General features: G+C 45.8%; 1 protein-coding gene across 1 annotated transcript in view; it reads right to left on the bottom strand.

Annotated features, from left to right (window-relative positions):
* Window positions 1-20,964, bottom strand: part of LOC117505362 (disintegrin and metalloproteinase domain-containing protein 19-like) — a 28,887-nt gene extending 7,923 nt beyond the window's left edge. The window contains exons 1-4 of the mRNA XM_034165006.1: window positions 20,959-20,964; window positions 8,965-9,042; window positions 6,741-6,849; window positions 612-750 (exon numbers count right to left, since the gene is read on the bottom strand). Coding sequence (XP_034020897.1) covers window positions 612-750; window positions 6,741-6,849; window positions 8,965-9,042; window positions 20,959-20,964 — 332 coding nt within the window. The remainder of the gene's footprint in view (window positions 1-611; window positions 751-6,740; window positions 6,850-8,964; window positions 9,043-20,958) is intronic.
* Window positions 20,965-27,338: the final 6,374 nt, after the last annotated feature.

The following is a 27,338-nucleotide window of genomic DNA, read 5'->3' as shown; positions in this document are numbered from 1 at the left end:
TTGATTTGGGAACATAGATGGAGAAGTTAACGTGGCCGCACTGAGTGACAGTGGCTAAGCCCACTGACTCTGCCTCTTGTAGCATGTTTAGCTGTGTGTTTGTAGTATTTTATTACAAACACCTGGAATAATCTGTCTTGGTGTGGACAAACGTCCTCACGGATCACCTGAGACATCTCTGCTGTAATATTCACGATGAGTCAAACTCTCGTCTTATTTAACGTTGCATGCTAACAGTGTTAGCACTATTAGTGGCTGTCGCGAGCTCCACTTCGTGTGCGATTACTGAGGAAATGCACAGGTCACGACTCTTAATGTCCACAACAAAATAAACCGTGAGGAGAAACACCGCAGAGTCCCCTAAAAATATGATTTAACAAACACCCGAACACAGAGAGGGGGCATGTCCAGGTGTCTCTCATCACACACGGGTCCGCCCACGCTCCGCCCCTTTATGCATTAATGAGTTCATGATTCAGCCACTCTGACCAGCAGGTACGGGCTTCATATCAGCTGTTCAGGTGTCAACAGAACACCTACGGGTGACGTCCCTCAGGCTGTGTCCAGGGGAGACACGGTCTGTGGTCTCAGTGTGCACGGTGTGGACGGACCTGTTGGTCTTCTTGTCTCTCTGGGAAAGCCATTTGTGGAAAGACGACGTCTTGATCCTGCAGCAGTAGAAGATCAGCAGGACGGCAGGAAGAAGAACCAGGAAGGACAAGAGGAGCCCGACCACCAGCCCCACCTGACCTAAAGACACACACAGACAGAGAGACAGAGACACAGAGAGACAGAGACAGATAGAGAGAGACACGGCGAGACAGAGACAGACAGAGAGAAAGACACAGAGAGACAGACAGACACACAGAGAGAGACACGGAGAGACAGAGACAGACAGAGACACAGAGTGACAGAGACAGAGAGAGAGAGACACAGAGTGACAGAGACAGACAGACACACAGAGTGACAGAGACAGACAGAGACAGAGAGACAGAGACACAGTGACAGAGACAGACAGACACAGAGTGACAGAGACAGACAGATACATGCACAGAGAAAGACACACAGAGACAGACAGACACACACACACACACACACACACACACACAGAGACAGACAGACACACGCACAAACAATATTAGATGAAAGAGAAATTTGAGAACACACACAAACAGACAACACACACACACTTGCAGACACATAAAACCCACACAAACATACACGGACACACAGACGATCCTGATGATACCACAGTGTACTGTTCAGAACACAGGCGAGCTGACACTGTGTGTGTGTGTGTGTCTGTTTGTTTGTGTGTCTGTTTGTGTGTATGTTTGTTAGTGTGTGTTTGTTCGTGTGTCTGTGTGTGTTTGTGTGTGTCTATGTTTGTTAGTGTGTGTGTGTATGTTCGTGTGTGTGTATGTTTGTTAGTGTGTGTGTTTGTTCGTGTGTCTGTGTGTGTTTGTGTGTGTGTCTGTTTGTGTGTGTATGTTTGTTAGTGTGTGTGTTTGTTCGTGTGTCTGTGTGTGTTAGTGTGTGTGTTTGTTCGTGTGTCTGTGTATGTTTGTTAGTGTGTCTGTGTGTGTTTGTTAGTGTGTCTGTGTGTGTGTGTGTGCATGTTTATTAGTGTGTCTGTTTGTGTGTGTCTGTGTGTGTTTGTTAGTGTGTCTGTGTGTGTGTGTGCATGTTAGTGTGTCTGTGTGTGTGTGTCTGTGTGTGTTTGTTAGTGTGTCTGTGTGTGTGTGTGTGCATGTTTATTAGTGTGTCTGTTTGTGTGTGTCTGTGTGTGTTTGTTAGTGTGTCTGTGTGTGTGTGTGTGCATGTTTGTTAGTGTGTCTGTGTGTGTTTGTTAGTGTGTCTGTTTGTGTGTGTCTGTGTGTGTGTGTGCATGTTTGTTAGTGTGTCTGTGTGTGTTTGTTAGTGTGTCTGTTTGTATGTGTGTGCATGTTTATTAGTGTCTGTGTGTGTTTGTTAGTGGGTCTGTTTGTGTGTGTATGTTTGTTAGTGTGTCTGTGTGTGTTTGTTAGTGTGTCTGTGTGTGTGTGCATGTTTGTTAGTGTGTCTGTGTGTGTTTGTTAGTGTGTCTGTGTGTGTATGTTAGTGTGTCTGTTTGTGTGTGTGTGCATGTTTGTTAGTGTGTCTGTGTTTGTTAGTGTGTCTGTGTGTGTATGTTAGTGTGTGTGTGTGTGTTTGTTAGTGTGTCTGTGTGTGTATGTTAGTGTGTCTGTTTGTGTGTGTGTGCATGTTTGTTAGTGTGTCTGTGTTTGTTAGTGTGTCTGTGTGTGTATGTTAGTGTGTGTGTGTGTGTTTGTTAGTGTGTCTGTGTGTGTATGTTAGTGTGTCTGTGTGTGTGTGCATGTTTGTTAGTGTGTCTGTGTGTGTTTGTTAGTGTGTCTGTGTGTGTATGTTAGTGTGTCTGTGTGTGTGTGTGTGCATGTTTGTTAGTGTGTCTGTTTGTGTTAGTGTGTCTGTGTGTGTTTGTTAGTGTGTCTGTGTGTGTGTGTATTTGTTCGTGTGTCTGTTTGTGTGTGTGTATGTTTGTTAGTGTGTCTGTGTGTGTGTGTATTTGTTCGTGTGTCTGTTTGTGTGTGTGTATGTTTGTTAGTGTGTCTGTGTGTGTGTGTATTTGTTCGTGTGTCTGTTTGTGTGTGTGTATGTTTGTTAGTGTGTCTGTGTGTGTGTGTATTTGTTCGTGTGTCTGTTTGTGTGTGTGTATGTTTGTTAGTGTGTCTGTGTGTGTATGTGTGCATGTTTGTTAGTGTGTCTGTTTGTGTTTGTTAGTGTGTCTGTGTGTGTATGTGTGCATGTTTGTTAGTGTGTCTGTTTGTGTTTGTTAGTGTGTCTGTGTATGTTTGTTAGTGTGTCTGTGTGTGTGTGTATTTGTTCGTGTGTCTGTTTGTGTGTGTGTATGTTTGCTAGTGTGTCTGTGTGTGTTTGTGTGTCTGTTTGTGTGTGTGTGCATGTTTGTTAGTGTGTCTGTGTGTGTTTGTTAGTGTGTCTGTTTGTGTGTGTGTATGTTTGTTAGTGTGTCTGTGTGTGTTTGTTAGTGTGTCTGTGTGTGTGTATGTTTGTTAGTGTGTCTGTGTGTGTTTGTTAGTGTGTCTGTTTGTGTGTGTGTGCATGTTTGTTAGTGTGTCTGTGTGTGTTTGTTAGTGTGTCTGTGTGTGTTTGTTAGTGTGTCTGTTTGTGTGTATGTGCGTGTTTGTTAGTGTGTCTGTGTGTGTTTGTTAGTGTGTCTGTGTTTGTTTGTTAGTGTGTCTGTTTGTGTGTATGTTTGTTAGTGTGTCTGTGTTTGTTAGTGTGTCTGTGTGTGTTTGTTAGTGTGTCTGTGTGTGTATGTTAGTGTGTCTGTTTGTGTGTGTGTGCATGTTTGTTAGTGTGTCTGTTTGTGTGTGTGTGCATGTTTGTTAGTGTGTCTGTTTGTGTTTGTTAGTGTGTCTGTGTATGTTTGTTAGTGTGTCTGTGTGTGTATGTGTGCATGTTTGTTAGTGTGTCTGTTTGTGTTTGTTAGTGTGTCTGTGTGTGTATGTGTGCATGTTTGTTAGTGTGTCTGTTTGTGTTTGTTAGTGTGTCTGTGTATGTTTGTTAGTGTGTCTGTGTGTGTATGTGTGCATGTTTGTTAGTGTGTCTGTTTGTGTTTGTTAGTGTGTGTGTGTATGTTTGTTAGTGTGTCTGTGTGTGTATGTGTGCATGTTTGTTAGTGTGTCTGTGTTTGTTAGTGTGTCTGTGTGTGTATGTGTGCATGTTTGTTAGTGTGTCTGTGTTTGTTAGTGTGTCTGTGTGTGTATGTGTGCATGTTTGTTAGTGTGTCTGTTTGTGTTTGTTAGTGTGTCTGTGTATGTTTGTTAGTGTGTCTGTGTGTGTGTGTATTTGTTCGTGTGTCTGTTTGTGTGTGTGTATGTTTGTTAGTGTGTCTGTGTGTGTTTGTTTGTGTGTCTGTTTGTGTGTGTGTGCATGTTTGTTAGTGTGTCTGTGTGTTTGTTTGTGTGTCTGTTTGTGTGTGTGTGCATGTTTGTTAGTGTGTCTGTGTGTGTTTGTTAGTGTGTCTGTTTGTGTGTGTGTATGTTTGTTAGTGTGTCTGTGTGTGTGTGTTTGTTAGTGTGTCTGTGTGTGTTTGTTAGTGTGTCTGTTTGTGTGTGTGTGCATGTTTGTTAGTGTGTCTGTGTGTGTTTGTTAGTGTGTCTGTGTGTGTTTGTTAGTGTGTCTGTGTGTGTATGTGCGTGTTTGTTAGTGTGTCTGTGTGTGTTTGTTAGTGTGTCTGTGTGTTTGTTAGTGTGTCTGTGTGTGTATGTTAGTGTGTCTGTTTGTGTGTGTGTGCATGTTTGTTAGTGTGTCTGTTTGTGTGTGTGTGCATGTTTGTTAGTGTGTCTGTGTTTGTGTGTGTTTGTGTATACGTTTGTTTGTTTCTGTGTGTACGTTTGTTTCTGTGTGTTTGTTAGTGTGTCTGTGTGTGTACGTTTGTTTGTTTCTGTGTGTTTGTTAGTGTATCTGTGTGTGTTTGTGTGTACGTTTGTTTGTTTCTGTGTTTGTTAGTGTGTCTGTGTGTACGTTTGTTTGTTTCTGTGTGTTTGTTAGTGTGTCTGTGTGTGTACGTTTGTTTGTTTCTGTGTGTTTGTTAGTGTGTCTGTGCGTGTTTGTGTGTACGTTTGTTTGTTTCTGTGTGTTTGTTAGTGTGTTTGTGTGTGTACGTTTGTTTCTGTGTGTTTGTTAGTGTGTCTGTGTGTTTGTGTATACGTTTGTTTGTTTCTGTGTGTTTGTTAGTGTGTTTGTGTGTACGTTTGTTTGTTTCTGTGTGTTTGTTAGTGTGTCTGTGTGTGTACGTTTGTTTCTGTGTGTTTGTTAGTGTGTCTGTGTGTGTTTGTGTGTACGTTTGTTTGTTTCTGTGTGTTTGTTAGTGTGTCTGTGTGTGTACGTTTGTTTCTGTGTGTTTGTTAGTGTGTCTGTGTGTGTTTGTGTATACGTTTGTTTGTTTCTGTGTGTTTGTTAGTGTGTTTGTGTGTACGTTTGTTTGTTTCTGTGTGTTTGTTAGTGTGTCTGTGTGTGTACGTTTGTTTCTGTGTGTTTGTTAGTGTGTCTGTGTGTCTGTGTGTGTACGTTTGTTTGTTTCTGTGTGTTTGTTAGTGTGTCTGTGTGTGTTTGTGTATACGTTTGTTTGTTTCTGTGTTTGTTAGTGTGTCTGTGTGTGTACGTTTGTTTCTGTGTGTTTGTTAGTGTGTCTGTGTGTGTACGTTTGTTTGTTTCTGTGTGTACGTTTGTTTCTGTGTGTTTGTTAGTGTGTCTGTGTGTGTACGTTTGTTTGTTTCTGTGTGTACGTTTGTTTCTGTGTGTTTGTTAGTGTGTCTGTGTGTGTATGTTTGTTTGTTTCTGTGTGTACGTTTGTTTCTGTGTGTTTGTTAGTGTGTCTGTGTGTTTGTGTATACGTTTGTTTGTTTGTGTGTTTGTTAGTGTGTCTGTGTGTGTACGTTTGTTTCTGTGTGTTTGTTAGTGTGTCTGTGTGTGTTTGTGTATACGTTTGTTTGTTTCTGTGTTTGTTAGTGTGTCTGTGTGTGTATGTTTGTTTGTGTGTCTGTGTGTGTACGTTTGTTTGTTTCTGTGTGTACGTTTGTTTCTGTATGTTTGTTAGTGTGTCTGTGTGTGTACGTTTGTTTCTGTGTGTTTGTTAGTGTGTCTGTGTGTGTTTGTGTATACGTTTGTTTGTTTCTGTGTTTGTTAGTGTGTCTGTGTGTGTACGTTTGTTTGTATGTCTGTGTGTGTACGTTTGTTTGTTTCTGTGTGTACGTTTGTTTCTGTATGTTTGTTAGTGTGTCTGTGTGTGTACGTTTGTTTCTGTGTGTTTGTTAGTGTGTCTGTGTGTGTACGTTTGTTTGTTTCTGTGTGTACGTTAGTGTGTCTGTGTGTGTACATTTGTTTGTTTCTGTGTGTACGTTTGTTTCTGTATGTTTGTTAGTGTGTCTGTGTGTGTACGTTTGTTTCTGTGTGTTTGTTAGTGTGTCTGTGTATACGTTTGTTTGTTTCTGTGTTTGTTAGTGTGTCTGTGTGTGTACGTTTGTTTGTGTGTCTGTGTGTGTACGTTTGTTTGTTTCTGTGTGTACGTTTGTTTCTGTATGTTTGTTAGTGTGTCTCTGTGTGTACGTTTGTTTCTGTGTGTTTGTTAGTGTGTCTGTGTGTGTTTGTGTATACGTTTGTTTGTTTCTGTGTGTTTGTTAGTGTGTCTGTGTGTGTTTGTGTATACGTTTGTTTGTTTCTGCGTTTGTTAGTGTGTCTGTGTGTGTACGTTTGTTTGTGTGTCTGTGTGTGTACGTTTGTTTGTTTCTGTGTGTACGTTTGTTTCTGTATGTTTGTTAGTGTGTCTGTGTGTGTACGTTTGTTTCTGTGTGTTTGTTAGTGTGTCTGTGTGTGTTTGTGTATACGTTTGTTTGTTTCTGTGTTTGTTAGTGTGTCTGTGTGTGTACGTTTGTTTCTGTGTGTTTGTTAGTGTGTCTGTGTGTGTACGTTTGTTTGTTTCTGTGTGTTTGTTAGTGTATCTGTGTGTGTACGTTTGTGTGTCTGTGTGTTTGTGTGTCTGTGTGTGATGTAATAATGTCTGGACACACAAACTTTCATACAATCTGATCAAAGTCTGATTTCAGTCAGACATTAAAACGTCGTCTTTTCAAATCAAAGGAAATAAATGCAGTTTGCTGGTGATGACGTTTGACTGTTAGTGGTGCGCCCCCTGCTGGTGAGGTCCAAACACTTACTGTGGTGCTGGATCGGCCCGCTGTCCACACTGCCGCCGAGTCCGGGCTTGTCACAAAAAGGCGGAGCCCAGCCACCGTCACAGTGACAGTTCCCGTTACTGTTACACACCTGCGCACACACACACACACACACACACACACACACACACACACACACACACACACACACACACACACACACACACACACACACACACACACACACACACACAGGATGCTGGGTGTCATTATAAACTGCCGGTTGTGTGTTTGATGTCTGCTGCTGTCACTCTCTCAGCCTGCACAGTGATGTCAGTCAAAGATAGCCCCGCCCCCTGGCTGATGGCCCCTCCTCACCGTGTGCTTTAAGAAAAGGGGAAATGTTTGCTGCACGACAAACGAGTGCGACGATTCCGATCACGGCGCCTGGCGTCCCAGAGTGCGAATGTTCGCTACGGTTCTGGTATAAATAAAGCTGAACTTTGGCGTCACCACATTTGGCAGGAAGTGAGATTTTAACAGATGTCTAAAAAAAGTAAAGCCTGAAGAGATGCAGATGATTCATATTCCCAGACATTCAGCGCTCCGAAATAAAGGAGAGTCATCAAAACCCAATTATCCAATTAGTGCCTAACGAGCTCGTTAGCACACCAACGCTGTTGATTCTGTACAAACGAATTCAGGCGTTTCTCTGTCAAGAGGTGAGCAGAAAGTCAAAGCACACACCACAACCAGCACCCACACAGAACCTGAGTTTGGGTCTTACTGGGTCCACACGCCCACCGTGTGTGACTCAGATCACACTGGCACCAAAACGCTTGCTGCTGTTGTTGGGACACGCCCTCATTTAACCATATATGGTAAGAAAACATCCGCTTGTTTCCTCACCGGAAACGCGGCCAAGAGAGCGAAGTGAGTGAGATGGAGATCGAGGCGTTTGTGTGAGGTCACAGCAGAAACACAAAGCCTGGAAAACAAATACAATAAATGGACCACTAGGTGGCAGCAGCCTGTACGTCTGAAGTCCACCATTAACTGAAGGCGGCATGTTGATGTCCGAGGAAATAAAGAACGTTTGTGGACGAGGTTGCATCCTCTTGCAGTTCCCCTGTTCTACCACTAGATACAGTGCGTATGCATATTTGATAAATGAGGCCATCGGTGCATTTTTAAAGGTACTGCAGGCGTGTGCATGTTAGACATCTTAAATACGGATCCAAGCAGGATGTCATTATTTCCCGTTTCCTGTTGCTCAGTAAAACAAAACAAAACAAAAAAAAAACAGCGTTTTGGGTCTAGAATCACAATTATTACTGATTGTTGCATTAATTTTATACTGATGATTGTGTGTCTGCTGCAGAACTCTCAGAGTTCTGGTCCAAACAGGTCTTGGACAGGTGGCTGTCGGTGGAGGTGGTATTTTGAGGTGAGAGGAATTCAGGACTGGATGTTCCTCCGCTAAATGAAGTCGGTGATAGCCGTTTCATTTCCGACTGACGAGACAGGTGAGAGCTGAGAACAACATGTCACATTCCCATGATGCTCTGCTGCTCCTAAAGGCCATCAAAAGCTGAACATGCTGCCTTTAGTTAAAAACGTCTTTGTGCTGCCTGAAGAGCAGATCACAGTCTGGGAATGAGAACAGACGACACTTAAAGGGAACACGGCACAGGCTTTCAGGAAGCTAACATAAAAAAGCACTGACAAACAAATAAACAAACAAACAAATAAATGAAGAGTTGTGTAAGACGCAGCCTGAATGTGTGTTTGCTTCTTTAATCAGCTGCAGCTTCCTGCTCAGTGGGTGTGGCCCACAGTGCGATGTATGTCACGGAGGCAGAACACGGGCTGTGTGAGTGCGGTTAAAGGGAAACGCACTAACACCATTTCTGCACAATGTTTAGAACATGAATTTAAACTTGTTCTATTGGTGCTGACCTGATGGTTTCAGTATGAGGTCACGACTTAACAATGTCAGACTGTGTCAGAGGTCAAAGTGCAGACCGGGTTTCTCAGCCTGAGCCAGGTGACCTACATCCCTCCCTCATAAACCACGCGCGGCTCCTCTGGGTTGCTTCTTTTTGCAGCTGCTGAATGTATTTTCCTGTGACAACGGTGTGGCGACAGCGTGACACGGTGCCTTTACCCAAGGACACGGTGGGCAAAAAGAAGAGTGGGCCATCGAGTGATGGAGGTCAGTCTCCTGTATGCGTGTGTGTGTGAGTGTGTGTGAGGTCACGCCTACCCCGTTGCCGTGACAGCGTGTGATGCATGTCTCCAGCTCAGTGAAAGAAGCATTTTGGCAGCGACGATCTCTGCACACCTGTGACAACACGAGAGAGAACACACAGTGTTACACACAGACACACAAAGATAGAGGGTTACACACAGACACATAAAGACAGAAACACACACCACAGTGTTACACACAGACACACACAGACAGAGAGACCCACACACACCACAGTGTTACACACAGACACATAAAGACAGAAACACACACCACAGTGTTACACACAGACACACACAGACAGAGAGACCCACACACACCACAGTGTTACACACAGACACATAAAGACAGAAACACACACCACAGGGTTACACACAGACACATAAAGACAGAAACACACACACACCACAGTGTTACACACAGACACATAAAGACAGACACACACACACACCACAGTGTTACACACAGACAAAGACAGAAACACACACACACCACAGCGTTACACACAGACACAAAGACAGAGAGACACACACACACACCACAGGGTTACACACAGACACACAAAGACAGAGAAACACACACCACAGGGTTACACACAGACACACAAAGACAGAAACACACACCACAGGGTTACACACAGACACACACAGACAGAGACACACACACCACAGGGTTACACACAGACACACAAAGACAGAGAGACCCACACACACACCACAGTGTTACAAAACAGACACATAAAGACAGAAACACACACACACCACAGTGTTACACACAGACACATAAAGACAGACACACACACACACCACAGTGTTACACACAGACAAAGACAGAAACACACACACACCACAGCGTTACACACAGACACAAAGACAGAGAGACACACACACACACCACAGGGTTACACACAGACACACAAAGACAGAGAAACACACACCACAGGGTTACACACAGACACACAAAGACAGAAACACACACCACAGGGTTACACACAGACACACACAGACAGAGACACACACACACACACACCACAGGGTTACACACAGACACACAAAGACAGAGAGACCCACACACACCACAGTGTTACACACAGACACATAAAGACAGAGACACACACACACACCACAGGGTTACACACAGACACACAAAGACAGAGAGACACACACCACAGGGTTACACACAGACACATAGACAGAAACACACACCACAGTGTTACACACACACACACACACACACACACACACACACACACACACACACACACACACACACACACACACACACACACACACATAAAGACAGAAACACACACCACAGGGTTACACACAGACACACACAGACAGAGAGACCCACACACACCACAGTGTTACACACAGACACATAAAGACAGAAACACACACACACCACAGTGTTACACACAAAGACAGAGAGACACACACACCACAGTGTTACACACAAAGACAGAGAGACACACACACCACAGTGTTACACACAGACACATACAGCAGTATTACACACAGACACACAGAGAGAGACACACACACACCATAGTGTTACACACAGACACACAAAGACAGAGAGACACACACACCACAGTGTTACACAGACACACAAGTGTTTTACCCACACACACACACATACACACACATGGGGGGTGTATGTGTGTGTGTGTTTATATATGTTTCTGTGTGTGGGGTGTGTCTTTATGTGTATGGGGGTGTATGTGTGTGTGTGTGTTTATATATGTTTCTGTGTGTGTGTGTTTATGTGTATGGGGTGTATGTGTGTGTGTGTTTATATGTGTGGAGGTGTATGTGTGTGTGTTTATGTGTATGGGGGTGTATGTGTGTGTTTATATGTGTGGAGGCGTATGTGTGTGTGTTTATGTGTATGGGGGTGTATGTGTCTGTGTGTTTATATGTGTTTCTGTGTGTGGGGGTGTATGGATGTGTGTGTTTATATGTGTTTCTGTGTGTTGCGGTGTATATGTCTGTGTGTTTATATGTGTTTCTGTGTGTTGCGGTGTATATGTCTGTGTGTTTATATGTGCTTCTGTGTGTGTGGGGTGTATGTGTGTTTATATGTGTTGCGGTGTATATGTCTTTGTGTTTACATGTGTTTCTGTGTGTGTCTGTGTGTTTATATGTTTCTGTGTGGGGGGTATATGGGTGTGTGTGTTTATATGTATGGGGGGTGTATGTGTTTATATGTGTGGGGGGTGTATGTGTGTGTGTTTATATGGCTTTCTATGTGTGGCGGTGTATGTGTTTATATGTGTGGGGGTGTATGTGTGTGTGTTTATATGGCTTTCTATGTATGGGGACAGAGAGACACACACACACACACACCACAGGGTTACACACAGACACATAAAGACAGAAACACACACAGACACAAAGACAGAGAGAGACACACACACACACACACACACACAACAGGGTTACACACAGACACATAAAGACAGACACACACACACACACACACACACCACAGTGTTACACACAAACACATAAAGACAGAGACACACACACACGCACACACACACCACAGGGTTACACACAGACACACAAAGACAGAGAGACCCACACACACCACAGTGTTACACACAGACACATAAAGACAGAGACACACACACACACACCACAGGGTTACACACAGACACAAAGACAGACACACACACCACAGGGTTACACACAGACACAAAGACAGACACACACACACACACACCACAGTGTTACACACAGACACATAAAGACAGAGACACACACACACCACAGGGTTACACACAGAGACACAAAGACAGAGAGACCCACACACACCACAGGGTTACACACAGACACATAAAGACAAACACACACAACAGTGTTACATACAGACAGACAAAGACAGAAACACACACAACAGTGTTACACAAAGACACACAAAGACCGAGAGAGACACACACACACAACAGTGTTACACACAGACACATAAAGGCAGAGACACACACACACAACAGTGTTACACACAGACACATAAAGGCAGAGACACACACACACACAACAGTGTTACACCCAGACACACAAAAGCAGAGAGACACACACACAACAGTGTTACACACAGACACATAAAGGCAGAGAGACACACACACACAACAGTGTTACACACAGACACACAAAGACAGAGAGACCCACACACACACACCACAGGGGTACACACAGACACACACAACAGTGTTACACACAGACAGATAAAGGCAGAGAGACACACAACAGTGTTACACACAGACACATAAAAACAGAGAGAGACACACACACACACGTGTTACACACAGACACATAATGACAGAGAGAGACAGAGACACACACACACAACAGTGTTACACACAGACACAACAGTGTTACACACAGACACATAAAGGCAGAGACACACACACACAACAGTGTTACACCCAGACACACAAAAGCAGAGACACACACACAACAGTGTTACACACAGACACACAAAGACAGAGAGACACACACACACACCACAGGGGTACACACAGACACACAAAGCTAGAGAGACACACACAACAGTGTTACACACAGACAGATAAAGGCAGAGAGACACACAACAGTGTTACACACAGACACATAAAAACAGAGAGAGACACACACACACACAAGTGTTACACACAGACACATAAAGACAGAGAGAGACAGAGACACACACACACACAACAGTGTTACACACAGACACAACAGTGTTACACACAGACACATAAAGGCAGAGAAACACACACACAACAGTGTTACACCCAGACACACAAAAGCAGAGACACACACACAACAGGGTTACACACAGACACACAAAGACAGAAACACACACAACAGTGTTACACAAAGACCGAGAGAGACACACACACCATAGGGTTACACACAGACACACAAAGACACACACACACACACACCACAGTGTTACACACAGACACACAAAGACAGAGACACACACAACAGTGTTATACACAGACAATGACACACACCACAATGTTACACACAGACACACAATGACAGACACACACACACCACAGTGTTACACACACACACAAACACAGAGACACACACACACAACAGTGTTACACACAGACACACAAAGACAGAGACACACACACACAAGTGTTACACACAAAGACACACACCACAGTGTTACACACAGACACACAAACACAGAGACACACACACACAACAGTGTTACACACAGACACATAGACAGACACACACACACACACACATAGACAGACACACACACACACAAGTGTTACACACACACAAAGACAGAGAGAGACACACACACACAAGAGTTACACACAAAGACACACACCACAGTGTTACACACAGACACACAAAGACAGAGACACACACACAACAGTGTTACACACAGACACACAAAGACAGAGAGAGACACACACACAACAGTGTTACACACAGACACATACAGCAGTATTACACACAGACACACAGAGAGAGACACACACACACACCACAGTGTTACACACAGACACACAAAGACAGAGAGACACACACCACAGTGTTACACACAGACACACAAAGACAGAGAGACACACACACCACAGTGTTACACAGACACACAAGTGTTTTACCCACACACACACACACACACACATACACACACATGGGGGGTGTATGTGTGTGTGTGTTTATATATGTTTCTGTGTGTGGGGTGTGTCTTTATGTGTATGGGGGTGTATGTGTGTGTGTTTATATATGTTTCTGTGTGTGGGGTGTGTGTGTGTGTGTGTTTATGTATATGGGGGTGTATGTGTGTGTGTGTGTTTATATGTGTGGAGGTGTATGTGTGTGTGTTTATATGTATGGGGGTGTATGTGTGTGTTTATATGTGTGGAGGTGTATGTGTGTGTGTTTATGTGTATGGGGGTGTATGTGTCTGTGTGTTTATATGTGTTTCTGTGTGTGGGGGTGTATGGGTGTGTGTGTTTATATGTGTGTGTGTTTATATGTGTTTCTGTGTGTAGGGGTGTATGTGTCTGTGTGTTTATATGTGCTTCTGTGTGTGTGGGGTGTATGTGTGTTTATATGTGTTGCGGTGTATATGTCTGTGTGTTTATATGTGCTTCTGTGTGTGTGGGGTGTATGTGTGTTTATATGTGTTGCGGTGTATATGTCTGTGTGTTTACATGTGTTTCTGTGTGTGTCTGTGTGTTTATATGTTTCTGTGTGGGGGGGTATATGGGTGTGTGTGTTTATATGTATGGGGGGTGTATGTGTGTGTGTTTATATGGCTTTCTATGTGTGGCGGTGTATGTGTTTATATGTGTGGGGGTGTATGTGTGTGTGTTTATATGGCTTTCTATGTATGGGGACGGAGAGACACACACACACACACACCACAGGGTTACACACAGACACACAAAGACAGAGAGACCCACACACACCACAGGGTTACACAAAGACACAAAGACAGAAACACACACCACAGTGTTACACACAGACACATAAAGACAGAGAGACACACACACACAACAGGGTTACACACAGACACACAAAGACAGAGAGACCCACACACACCACAGGGTTACACACAGACACACAAAGACAGAAACACACACCACAGTGTTACACAAAGACACATAAAGACAGAGAGACACACACACACACACACACCACAGGGTTTCACACAGACACACAAAGACAGAAACACACACCACAGTGTTACACACAGACACATAAAGACAGACACACACACACACCACAGTGTTACACACAGACACATAAAGACAGAGACAGACACACACACACACACCACAGTGTTACACACAGACACATAAAGACAGAGACACACACACACACCACAGGGTTACACACAGACACACAAAGACAGAGAGACCCACACACACCACAGTGTTACACACAGACACATAAAGACAGAGACACACACACACACACACACCACAGGCTTACACACAGACACATAAAGACAGAGACACACACACACACACACACACACACACCGACACATAAAGACAGAGACACACACACACACACACACCACAGGCTTACACACAGACACATAAAGACAGACACACACACCACAGGGTTACACACAGACACAAAGACAGACACACACACACCACAGTGTTACACACAGACACATAAAGACAGAGACACACACACACACACACACACACACCACAGGGTTACACACAGAGACACAAAGACAGAGAGACCCACACACACCACAGGGTTACACACAGACACAAAGACAGAAACACACACAACAGTGTTACATACAGACAGACAAAGACAGAAACACACACAACAGTGTTACACAGACACATAAAAACAGACAGAGACACACACACACACACACACACAAGTGTTACACACAGACACATAAAGACAGAGAGAGACAGAGACACACACAGACACAACAGTGTTACACACAGACACAACAGTGTTACACACAGACACAAAGCCAGAGAGACACACACAACAGTGTTACACACAGACACATAAAGGCAGAGAAACACACACAACAGTGTTACACACAGACACATAAAGGCAGAGAAACACACAACAGTGTTACACAGACACAAAGGCAGAGAAACACACACAACAGTGTTACACACAGACACACAAAGACAGAAACACACACAACAGTGTTACACAAAGGCCGAGAGAGACACACACACCACAGGGTTACACACAGACACACAAAGACAGAGACACACACAACAGTGTTACACACAGACACACAAAGACAGAGAGACACACAACAGTGTTACACACAGACACACAATGACAGACACACACACACCACAGTGTTACACACACACACAAACACAGAGAGAGACACACACACACAACAGTGTTACACACAGACACACAAAGACAGAGACACACACACACACACACGTGTTACACACAAAGACACACACCACAGTGTTACACACAGACACACAATGACAGAGACACACACACACACACACACCACAGTGTTACACACAGACACACAAACAGAGAGAGACACACACACACAACAGTGTTACACACAGACACATAGACAGACACACACACACACAGACACACACACAACAGTGTTACACACACACACATAGACAGACACACACACACACAGACACACACACAACAGTGTTACACACAGACACATAGACAGACACACACACACACAGACACACACACAACAGTGTTACACACAGACACAGACAGACACACACACACACACACACACACACACACAGACACACACACACACACAGGAGTTACACACAGACAAAGACACACACCACAGTGTTACACACAGACACACAAAGACAGAGACACACACACAACAGTGTTACCCACAGACACACAAAGACAGAGAGAGACACACACCACAGTGTTACACACAGACACACAGACAGAGACACACACACACCAGTGTTACACACAGACACATACAGCAGTATTACACACAGACACACAAAGACAGAGAGACACACACACCACAGTGTTACACACAGACACATACAGCAGTATTACACACAGACACACAAATACAGAGAGAGACACACACACACACCACAGTGTTACACACAGACACATACAGCAGTATTACACACAGACACACAAATACAGAGAGAGACACACACACACACACCACAGTGTTACACACAGACACACAAAGACAGAGAGACACACACACCACATGTGTATGTGTGTGTTTATATATGTTTCTGTGTGTGGGGTGTGTGTTTATATGTGTGGAGGTGTATGTGTGTGTGTTTATGTGTATGGGGGTGTATGTGTCTGTGTGTTTATATGTGTTTCTGTGTGTCGGGGTGTATGGGTGTGTGTGTTTATATGTGTGTGTGTTTATATTTCTCTCAAAAATTCTTGAAAGGGTAGTTGTAAAACAGCTAACTGATCATCTGCAGAGGAATGGTCTATTTGAAGAGTTTCAGTCAGGTTTTAGGAATTCATCATAGTACAGAAACAGCATTAGTGAAGGTTACAAATGATCTTCTTATGGCCTCAGACAGTGGACTCATCTCTGTGCTTGTTCTGTTAGACCTCAGTGCTGCTTTTGATACTGTTGACCATAAAATTTTATTACAGAGATTAGAGCATGCCATAGGTATTAAAGGCACTGTGCTGCGGTGGTTTGAATCATATTTGTCTAATAGATTACAATTTGTTCATGTAAATGGGGAATCTTCTTCACAGACTAAGGTTAATTATGGAGTTCCACAAGGTTCTGTGCTAGGACCAATTTTATTCACTTTATACATGCTTCCCTTAGGCAGTATTATTAGACGGCATTGCTTAAATTTTCACTGTTACGCAGATGATACCCAGCTTTATCTATCCATGAAGCCAGAGGACACACACCAATTAGCTAAACTGCAGGATTGTCTTACAGACATAAAGACATGGATGACCTCTAATTTCCTGCTTTTAAACTCAGATAAAACTGAAGTTATTGTACTTGGCCCCACAAATCTTAGAAACATGGTGTCTAACCAGATCCTTACTCTGGATGGCATTACCCTGACCTCTAGTAATACTGTGAGAAATCTTGGAGTCATTTTTGATCAGGATATGTCATTCAAAGCGCATATTAAACAAATATGTAGGACTGCTTTTTTGCATTTACGCAATATCTCTAAAATTAGAAAGGTCTTGTCTCAGAGTGATGCTGAAAAACTAATTCATGCATTTATTTCCTCTAGGCTGGACTATTGTAATTCATTATTATCAGGTTGTCCTAAAGGTTCCCTGAAAAGCCTTCAGTTAATTCAAAATGCTGCAGCTAGAGTACTGACAGGGACTAGAAGGAGAGAGCATATCTCACCCATATTGGCCTCTCTTCATTGGCTTCCTGTTAATTCTAGAATAGAATTTAAAATTCTTCTTCTTACTTATAAGGTTTTGAATAATCAGGTCCCATCTTATCTTAGGGACCTCGTAGTACCATATCACCCCAATAGAGCGCTTCGCTCTCAGACTGCAGGCTTACTTGTAGTTCCTAGGGTTTGTAAGAGTAGAATGGGAGGCAGAGCCTTCAGCTTTCAGGCTCCTCTCCTGTGGAACCAGCTCCCAATTCAGATCAGGGAGACAGATTTTCTACTACTAAGATCTACTTTTAAGATTAGGCTTAAAACCTTCCTTTTTGCTAAAGCTTATAGTTAGGGCTGGATCAGGTGACCCTGAACCATCCCTTAGTTATGCTGCTATAGACTTAGACTGCTGGGGGGTTCCCATGATGCACTGAGTGTTTCTTTCTCTTTTTGCTCTGTATGCACCACTCTGCATTTAATCATTAGTGACTGATCTCTGCTCTCTTCCACAGCATGTCTTTTCCCTGGTTCTCTCCCTCAGCCCCAACCAGTCCCAGCAGAAGACTGCCCCTCCCTGAGCCTGGTTCTGCTGGAGGTTTCTTCCTGTTAAAAGGGAGTTTTTCCTTCCCACTGTCGCCAAGTGCTTGCTCACAGGGGGTCGTTTTGACCATTGGGGTTTTTCTGTAATTATTGTATGGCTTTTGCCTTACAATATAAAGCGCCTTGGGGCAACTGTTTGTTGTGATTTGGCGCTATATAAATAAAATTGATTGATTGATATGTGTTTCTGTGTGTAGGGGGTGTATGTGTGTTTATATGTGTTGCGGTGTATATGTCTGTGTGTTTACATGTGTTTCTGTGTGTGTCTGTGTGTTTATATGTTTCTGTGTGGGGGGGTATATGGGTGTGTGTGTTTATATGTGTGGCGGTGTATGTGTTTATATGTGTGGGGGGTATGTGTGTGTGTTTATATGTGTTTCTGTGTGGGGGGTGTATGGGTGTGTGTGTTTATATGTGTGTGGGTTGTATGTGTGTGTGCTTATATGTGTTTCTGTGTGTGGGGGTGTATGTGTCTGTGTGTTTATATGTGTTTCTGTCTGTGTGGGGTGTATGTGTGTGTGTTTATATGTGTTTCTGTGTGTGGGGGTGTATGTGTGTGTGTTTATATGTTTCTGTGTGGGGGGGGTATATGGGTGTGTGTGTTTATATGTGTGGGGGGTGTATGTGTGTGTGTTTATATGTGTTTCTGTGTGGGGGGGTGTATGGGTGTGTGTGTTTATATGTGTGTGGGTTGTATGTGTGTGCTTATATGTGTTTCTGTGTGTGGGGGTGTATATGTCTGTGTGTTTATATGTGTTTGTGTGGGGTGTATGTGTGTGTGTTTATATGTGTTTCTGTGTGTGGGGGAGTATGGGTGTGTGTGTTTATATGTGTCTGTGTGTGGGGGAGTATGGGTGTGTGTGTTTATATGTGTGGGGGTATATGTGTGTGTGTTTATATGTGTTTCTGTGTGTGGGGGTGTATATGTCTGTGTGTTTATATGTGTTTGTGTGGGGTGTATGTGTGTGTGTTTATATGTGTTTCTGTTTGTGGGAGTGTATGTCTGTGTTTATATGTGTTTCTGTGTGTGGGCATGTATGGGGGTGTGTGTTTATATGTGTGGGGGGTGTATGTGTGTTCATATGTGTTTTTGTGTGTGGTGTGTGTGTGTGTTTATATGTGTGGGGGGGTGTATGTGTGTGTGTTTATATGTGTGGCGGGGTGTATGTGTGTGTTTATATGTGTTTCTGTGTGTGGGGGTGTATGTGTGTGTGTTTATATGTGTTTCTGTGTGTGGGGGTGTATGTGTGTGTGTTTATATGTGTTTCTGTGTGTGGGGGTGTATGTGTGTGTGTTTATATGTGTTTCTGTGTGGGGGTGTATGTGTGTGTGTTTATATGTGTTTCTGTCTGTGTGTGGTGTGTATGTTTATATGTGTTTCTGTGTGTGGGGGTGTGTATGTTTATATGTGTTTCTGTGTGTGGGGGGGTATGGGTGTGTGTTTCTGTGTAGGCTCTCAGTTACACTACTATGGGTGTGTGTGTTTATGTGTGGGGAGTGTATGTGTGTGTGTTTATATGGGTTTCTGTGTGTGGGGGTGTATGGGGGGTGTATGTGTTTATATGTGTGGGGGTGTTTGTGTTTATATGTGTGGGGGTGTGGGGGTGTTTATGTGTGTTTTGTGTGTGGTGGGTGTGTGTGTGTTTATATGTGTGGGGGGGTGTATGTGTGTGTGTTCATATGTGTTTTTGTGTGTGGTGGGTGTGTGTGTTTATATGTGTGGGGGGGGTGTATGTGTGTGTGTGTTTATATGTGTTTGTGTGTGTGGGGGGTGTACCTGTGCGTTTCTGTCGGTGTGGGTGTTTATATGGGTTTTTGTGTGTGGTGGGTGTGTGTGTTTATATGTGTGGGGGGGGGTGTATGTGTGTGTTTTCATATGTGTTTTTGTGTGTGGTGTGTGTGTGTGTGTGTTTATATGTGTGGGGGGGGGTGTATGTGTGTGTTTTCATATGTGTTTTTGTGTGTGGTGTGTGTGTGTGTGTTTATATGTGTGGGGGGGGGTGTATGTGTGTGTGTGTTTATATGTGTTTCTGTGTGTGTGGGGTGTACCTGTGTGTTTCTGTCGGTGTGGGTGTTTATATGGGTTTCTGTGGGTGTGAGATGGGGGGTTACGACTGAGGAGTGGCAGACAGATATTCTCTGCTGCGTGTTGATACACACACACACTTATTATTGTGAAAATAGGAGACAGGAAGTCATGAAGATACTATGTAGTGCTGCAAAGTAAGTTTGCGTTATCTTTGTTTTAATCTGAGCTTGTGCGGGAAAAATGTAACTACATATCTTGAAGACACAGGCACGCAGCATTACGAAGATACAGGCACATATTACAAAGATACAGGCGCGTATCGTGAAGATACAGACCAGTATTGTGAAGATACCGATGCGTATCGTGAAGATACAGACGAGTATCGTGAAGATACAGGCGTGTATCGTGAAGATACAGGCGCGTATTGTGAAGATACAGACGAGTATCGTGAAGATACAGGCACGTATCGTGAAAATACAGGTGTGTATCGTGAAGATACAGACTAGTATCATGAAGATACAGGCGCGTATCATGAAGATACAGGCATATCATGAAGATACAGGCACGTATCGTGAAGATACAGGCGCGTATCATGAAGATACAGGCATATCATGAAGATACAGGCACGTATCGTGAAGATACAGGCGCGTATCGTGAAAATACAGGCGTGTATCGTGAAGATACAGACTAGTATCGTGAAGATACAGGCGCGTATCGTGAAGATACAGGCGCGTATCGTGAAGATACAGGCGCCTATCGTGAAGATACAGGCGCGTATCGTGAAGATACAGGCGCGTATCGTGAAGATACAGGCGCCTATCGTGAAGATACAGGCGCGTATCGTGAAAATACAGGCGTGTATCGTGAAGATACAGACGAGTATCGTGAAAATACAGGTGCGTATTACGAAGATACAGGCATATCATGAAGATACAGATGAGTATCATGAAGATACAGGTGCGTATTACGAAGATACAGGCATATCATGAAGATACAGATGAGTATCATGAAGATACAGGTGCGTATTACGAAGATACAGGCATATCATGAAGATACAGGCATATCATGAAGATACAGGGGCGCATCATGAAGATACAGGCCCGTATTACGAAGATACGGGCACATATTACAAAGATACAAGCACGTATCTTGAAGATACAGGCACATATTACAAAGATACAGGCACATATTACGAAGATACAGGCACATACGAGGGCTGTCAATAAAGTAACGGTCCTTTTTATTTTTTTCAAAAACTATATGGATTTCATTCATATGTTTTTACGTCAGACATGCTTGAACCCTCGTGCGCATGCGTGAGTTTTTCCACGCCTGTCGGTGACGTCATTCGCCTGTGAGCACTCCTTGTGGGAGGAGTCGTCCAGCCCCTCGTCGGAATTCCTTTGTCTGAGAAGTTGCTGAGAGACTGGCGTTTTGTTTGATCAAAATTTTTTTAAACCTGTGAGACACATCGAAGTGGACATGGTTCGAAAAATTAAGCTGGTTTTCGGTGAAAATTTTAACGGCTGATGAGAGATTTTGAGGTGATACTGTCACTTTAAGGACTTCCCACGGTGCGAGACGTCGCTCAGCGCTCTCAGCCGCCGTCGTCAGCCTGTTCAAGCTGAAAACCTCCACATTTCAGGCTCTATTGATCCAGGATGTCATGAGAGAACAGAGAAGTTTCAGAAGAAGTCGGTTTCAGCATTTTATCCGGATATTCCACTGTTAAAGGAGATTTTTTTTAATGAAAGACGTGCGGACGGGTCCGCGCATCGGGACGCAGCCGGCGCGGTGCGGCGGCACAGGAAAAACACCTCCGTGTTGATAACCATTTGTAAAATCCAGGCGGCTTTTGATGGCTTTCAGTGGAGTGAGTATATGAGAAATTGTTTAACAGGCAGGACATGTTCCAACTTGTCCTTAAGGCTTTCAACAGAGGTGTTTTTCCTGTGGCGGAGCGTCGCGGCGGCTGCGTCCCGATGCGCGGACCCGTCCGCACGTCTTTCATTAAAAAAATCTCCTTTAACAGTGGAATATCCGGATAAAATGCTGAAACCGACTTCTTCTGAAACTTCTCTGTTCTCTCACGACGTCCTGGATCAATAGAACCTGAAATGTGGAGGTTTTCAGCTTGAACAGGCTGACGACAGCGGCTGAGAGCGCTGAGCGACGTCTCGCACCGTGGGAAGTCCTTAAAGCGACAGAATCACCTCAAAATCTCTCATCAGCCGTTAAAATTTTCACTGAAAACCAGCTTAATTTTTCGAACCATGTCCACTTCGATGTGTCTCACAGGTTTAGAAAAAATTTTGATCAAACAAAGCGCCAGTCTCTCAGCAACTTCTCAGACAAAGGAATTCCGACGAGGGGCTGGACGACTCCTCCCACAAGGCGTGCTCACAGGCGAATGACATCACCGACAGGCGTGGAAAAACTCACGCATGCGCATGAGGGTTCAAGCATGTCTGACGTAAAAACATATGAATGAAATCCATATAGTTTTTGAAAAAAATAAAAAGGACCGTTACTTTATTGACAGCCCACGTATTACGAAGATACAGGCACATATTACAAAGATACAAGCGTGTATACAAGCGTGCACTCAGTAATCCCACAGTCTGTGTTCTTTTGGGAGGGCGCACCTCCACCTCCAATCACACACTTGTGCAGCTCCTGTCTAACCACTTATCTGGTTGGAGTGTGAAGCGAAGCCGTCGCTGGTCACACCAAACGCCAATCCCAAAGATAAGGCAACACCACAGGAAAACGGCTGCAAAAGAGTTCAGACTATTATTCAGTTTTAAGTCAGCAGAGAAATTACCTCTCTAGTGGCTGATTTCTCGGCGGGGAGGTGGAGTTGTAGTCCGGCCTTTATGGTGGTGGTGATGAACTGTGGATGAGTGACAGCTGGTGCTGATGATGAGTGACAGCTGTCACTCCCGGTTGCTCCGATGCCCTCTCGTGCTTGAAGCCCGCACTTCAAGCAGGGCGCAATCTGGTGGTGGTGGACCAGCAGTACCTCCTCTTCAGCGGCCCACACAACAGGAGGCTTGTCCGGGTGACGGGTGTAGAAGTCGGCCAGGAGGCCCGGGTCCAGGATGAAGCTCCTCTTCACCCAGGAGCGCTCTTCGGGTCCATAACCCTCCCAGTCCACCAGATACTGAAACCCCCGGCCCTTTCGACGGACGTCCAGGAGCCTGCGCACGGTCAAGGCAGGCTCTCCATCTATGATCCGGGCAGGAGGCGGCGCCGGTACAGGGGTACTCAATCCAGGCCAGATGGTCAATCCAGGCCGTCGAGTGCACGGAGGCCACGCAGCGGAGGGCCTGCTCCAGTTCCTGATTCATCCGCTCTGCCTGCCCATTCGTCTGGGGATGGTACCCGGACGAGAAACTTACGGTGGCCCCCAGTTCCCTGCAGAAGCTCCTCCAGACCTGGGAGGAGAACTGAGGGCTGCGATCCGAGACAATGTCTGATGGAATCCCATGCAGACGCACGACATGGTGGACCAGGAGGTCTGCAGTCTCCTGGGCCGTCGTGAGCTTCGGGAGGGCCACGAAGTGGGCCGCCTTGGAGAACCGGTCCACTATTGTGAGGATGGTAGTCTTGCCCTGGGACGGCGGGAGGCCCGTGACAAAGTCCAGGCCGAATTGAGACCAGGGGCGATGAGACACGGGCAAAGGCTGGAGGAGGCCCTGGGTCTTTTGATGGTCTGCTTTGCCCCTGGCGCAGGTGGTGCAGGCCTGGACGTACTCCCGGACGTCGGCTTCCAGAGACGCCCACCAGAAGCGCTGCCGGACAACTGCCACGGTTCTTCGCACCCCTGGGTAGCAGGAGAGCTTGGAACTGTGACAGAAGTCCAGGACGGCAGCTCTTGCTTCTGGTGGGACGTATAGTCTGTTCTTTGGGTCGGTCCCTGGGTCCGGGTTCTGTGTCAGGGCCTCCCGGACGGTCTTCTCCACGTCCCAGGTGAGGGTGGCCACGACAGTGGACTTGGGGATGATGGTTTCGGTTGGGTCTGACAGCTCGGTCCTGACCACCTCTTCGTGCACCCGGGACAGGGCGTCAGATCGTTGGTTCTTCGTCCCGGGGCGGTATGTGATCCGAAAGTCAAAACGCTCGAAGAACAGTGACCAGCGGGCTTGCCTGGGATTCAGACGCTTGGCGGTCCAAATGTACTCCCGGTTCCGATGGTCAGTGAAAACCGTGAACGTTACCGAAGCTCCCTCCAACAGGTGTCTCCACTCCTCCAGAACCTCCTTCACCGCAATAAGTTCCCGATTGCCGACGTCATAATTCCTTTTAGCCGGGGTCAACCTGCGGGAAAAATAGGCACATGGGTGGAGAACCTTGTCGGACTCCCTGCTCTGGGACAGCACGGCTCCTATCCCTGAGTCAGAGGCGTCCACTTCGACTATAAACTGGCGACTTGGATCGGGCTGCACCAGAACTGGTGCAGTCGAGAACCGGCGTTTCAACTCCCTAAACGCGGCTTCGCACTGATCCGACCAGGTGAAGGGGACTTTTGTGGAGGTCAGGGCTGTCAGGGGACTAACCACCTGACTATAGCCCTTGATGAACCTCCGGTAAAAATGAGCAAAACCGAGGAACTGTTTGTAGTTTCCTACGGTTTGTTGGTTGGGGCCAAATCTCTCACCGCTGCTACCTTGGCCGGATCAGGGGCGACGGAGTTGGAGGAGATTATGAACCCCAGGAAGGACAAAGAAGTACGGTGGAACTCGCACTTCTCGCCCTTCACAAACAGCCGGTTCTCCAACACCGCTGCAGGACCTGACGTACATGCGTAACATGAGTCTCAGGATCCGGGGAAAAGATGAGTATATCGTCCAGATATACGAAGACAAACCGATGCAGGAAGTCCCGCAAGACATCGTTTACCAAAGCTTGGAACGTCGCGGGGGCGTTAGTGAGGCTGAACGGCATGACCAGGTACTCAAAGTGATCTAACGGGGTTGTTAAATGCCGTCTTCCATTCGTCTCCCTTCCGGATCAGAACCAGGTGGTACGCATTCCTAAGATCCAGTTTTGTGAATATTTGGGCTCCATGCAGGGGCGTGAACACTGAATCTAACAGGGGCAGAGGGTATCGGTTGTGAACCGTGATTTCGTTCAGCCCCCTGTAATCAATTGCATGGACGAGTCCGCCGTCTTTCTTGCCCACAAAAAAGAAACCAGCACCCATCGGAGAGGTGGAATTCCGGATCAGCCCGGCAGCTAATGAGTCCCCGGATGTAGGTCTCCATTGATTCTCGCTCAGGACGTGAGAGGTTGTACAGCCTGCTGGACGGGTACTCAGCGCCCGGGATCAAATCAATGGCACAATCGTATGGACGGTGCGGGCGAAGGGTGAGCGCCAGATCTTTGCTGAAAACGTCAGCAAGATCGTGGTACTCACTTGGCACCGCCGTCAGATTGGGGGGGACTTTAACCTCCTCACTAGTTGTCACACCAGGCGGAACCACGGATCCGAGACATTCCCGGTGGCAGGTTTCGCTCCACTGAGCCACAACCCCAGACTGCCAATCAATCCGGGGATTGTGTTTTATCATCCAAGGATAACCCAAAATCACACGGGAGGTAGAAGGTGTGACATAAAACACAATCTCCTCCCTGTGATTACCAGACACCACCAATGTCACTGGTGGTGTCTGGTGTGTGATTAATGGAAGAAGGGTGCCATCTAGTGCCCGTACCTTCAAAGGTGAAGGTAGAGCCACTAGAGGGAGCCCGACTTCCTTTGCCCATCTGCTGTCCAGCAGATTCCCTTCCGACCCCGTGTCTACCAGTGCTGGGGCGTGAAGGGTCAGATCCCCACTCAGGATTGTAACTGGGATGCGTGCGGATTTACGGGGTTTCCCCGCGTGCGTATTATGGCCCACCCTTAGCCCAGTTTCTAAGGGCGGGCGTTGTCGTTTAAACCGTTGGGGCAGTCTCTCTGTAGATGCTCACTCGAGCCACAGAAAAAACACTCCCAGCGGACCAGTCTCCGTTGTCTGAGCTTCGTATTGACTTTAGCCCTGCTCATGTCCATAGCTTCGTCAGCAGGGGGAGCTGTTGCCACACGAGAGTCACGGGCTGTGGAGCGTGGGGAAGACAGCACCCTTTCGGACCCGGAAGGAAGAGGGACGGCTTTGTGCCCGGCCACGCCCCCCGCCCTGCTCCCGGCGGTGTTCCTCTAATCGGTTATCTAATTGTATAACCAGATCAACAAGCCCATCGAAATCCCGCGGTTCATCCTTAGCCAGTAGATGCTCCTTCAGGACCGGAGACAGTCCGTTTACGAAGGCGGTGTGGAGCGCAACGTTGTTCCAGCCGGACCTCGCTGCCACGATGTGGAAGTCGACTGCGTACTCCGCTGCACTCCGACGCCCCTGTCTGATTGACAGCAGCAAGTTCGAAGCAGATTCGCCTCTATGGGGGTGATCAAAAACCTGCTTGAACTCCCTCACAAACCCAGTATACGTCATTAGGAGCCGTGAATTCTGCTCCCAGAGCGCCGTAGCCCCAGGCGCGTGCCTCTCCTCGAAGCAGATTTATTACGTAAGCCACCCGGCTAGCGTCTGACGCGTACATGACAGGACGCTGTGAAAAGACGAGCGAGCACTGCATTAAGAAGTCCGCGCACGTCTCGACACAACCTCCGGAAGGCTTATGTATGCTTCAGGGGACAGTGGGGGGGTTCGTTGAACGACCAGCGAATGTCTGTTTCAGGCCTCCGGTCAGCAGGGGGAGGTGCTGCAGCAGCGCCCTGAGCCTGCACTTCCACCTTGGCGGTGAGAGCCTCCATCCTCTGATTGAGAATCACATTCTGCTCGGTGACTAAGTCCAGCCGAGCAGTGAAAGCGGTTAAGATTTGCTGCAGCTCACCTAACACGCCTCCTGCTGACGCCTGTGCAC

The sequence above is a fragment of the Thalassophryne amazonica genome, chromosome 23 (assembly GCF_902500255.1).
Source record: "Thalassophryne amazonica chromosome 23, fThaAma1.1, whole genome shotgun sequence".
Lineage (NCBI taxonomy): Eukaryota > Metazoa > Chordata > Actinopteri > Batrachoidiformes > Batrachoididae > Thalassophryne > Thalassophryne amazonica.
The sequence above is the reverse complement of the archived record's forward strand: the minus strand, read 5'-3'. Positions and strand labels throughout refer to the sequence as shown.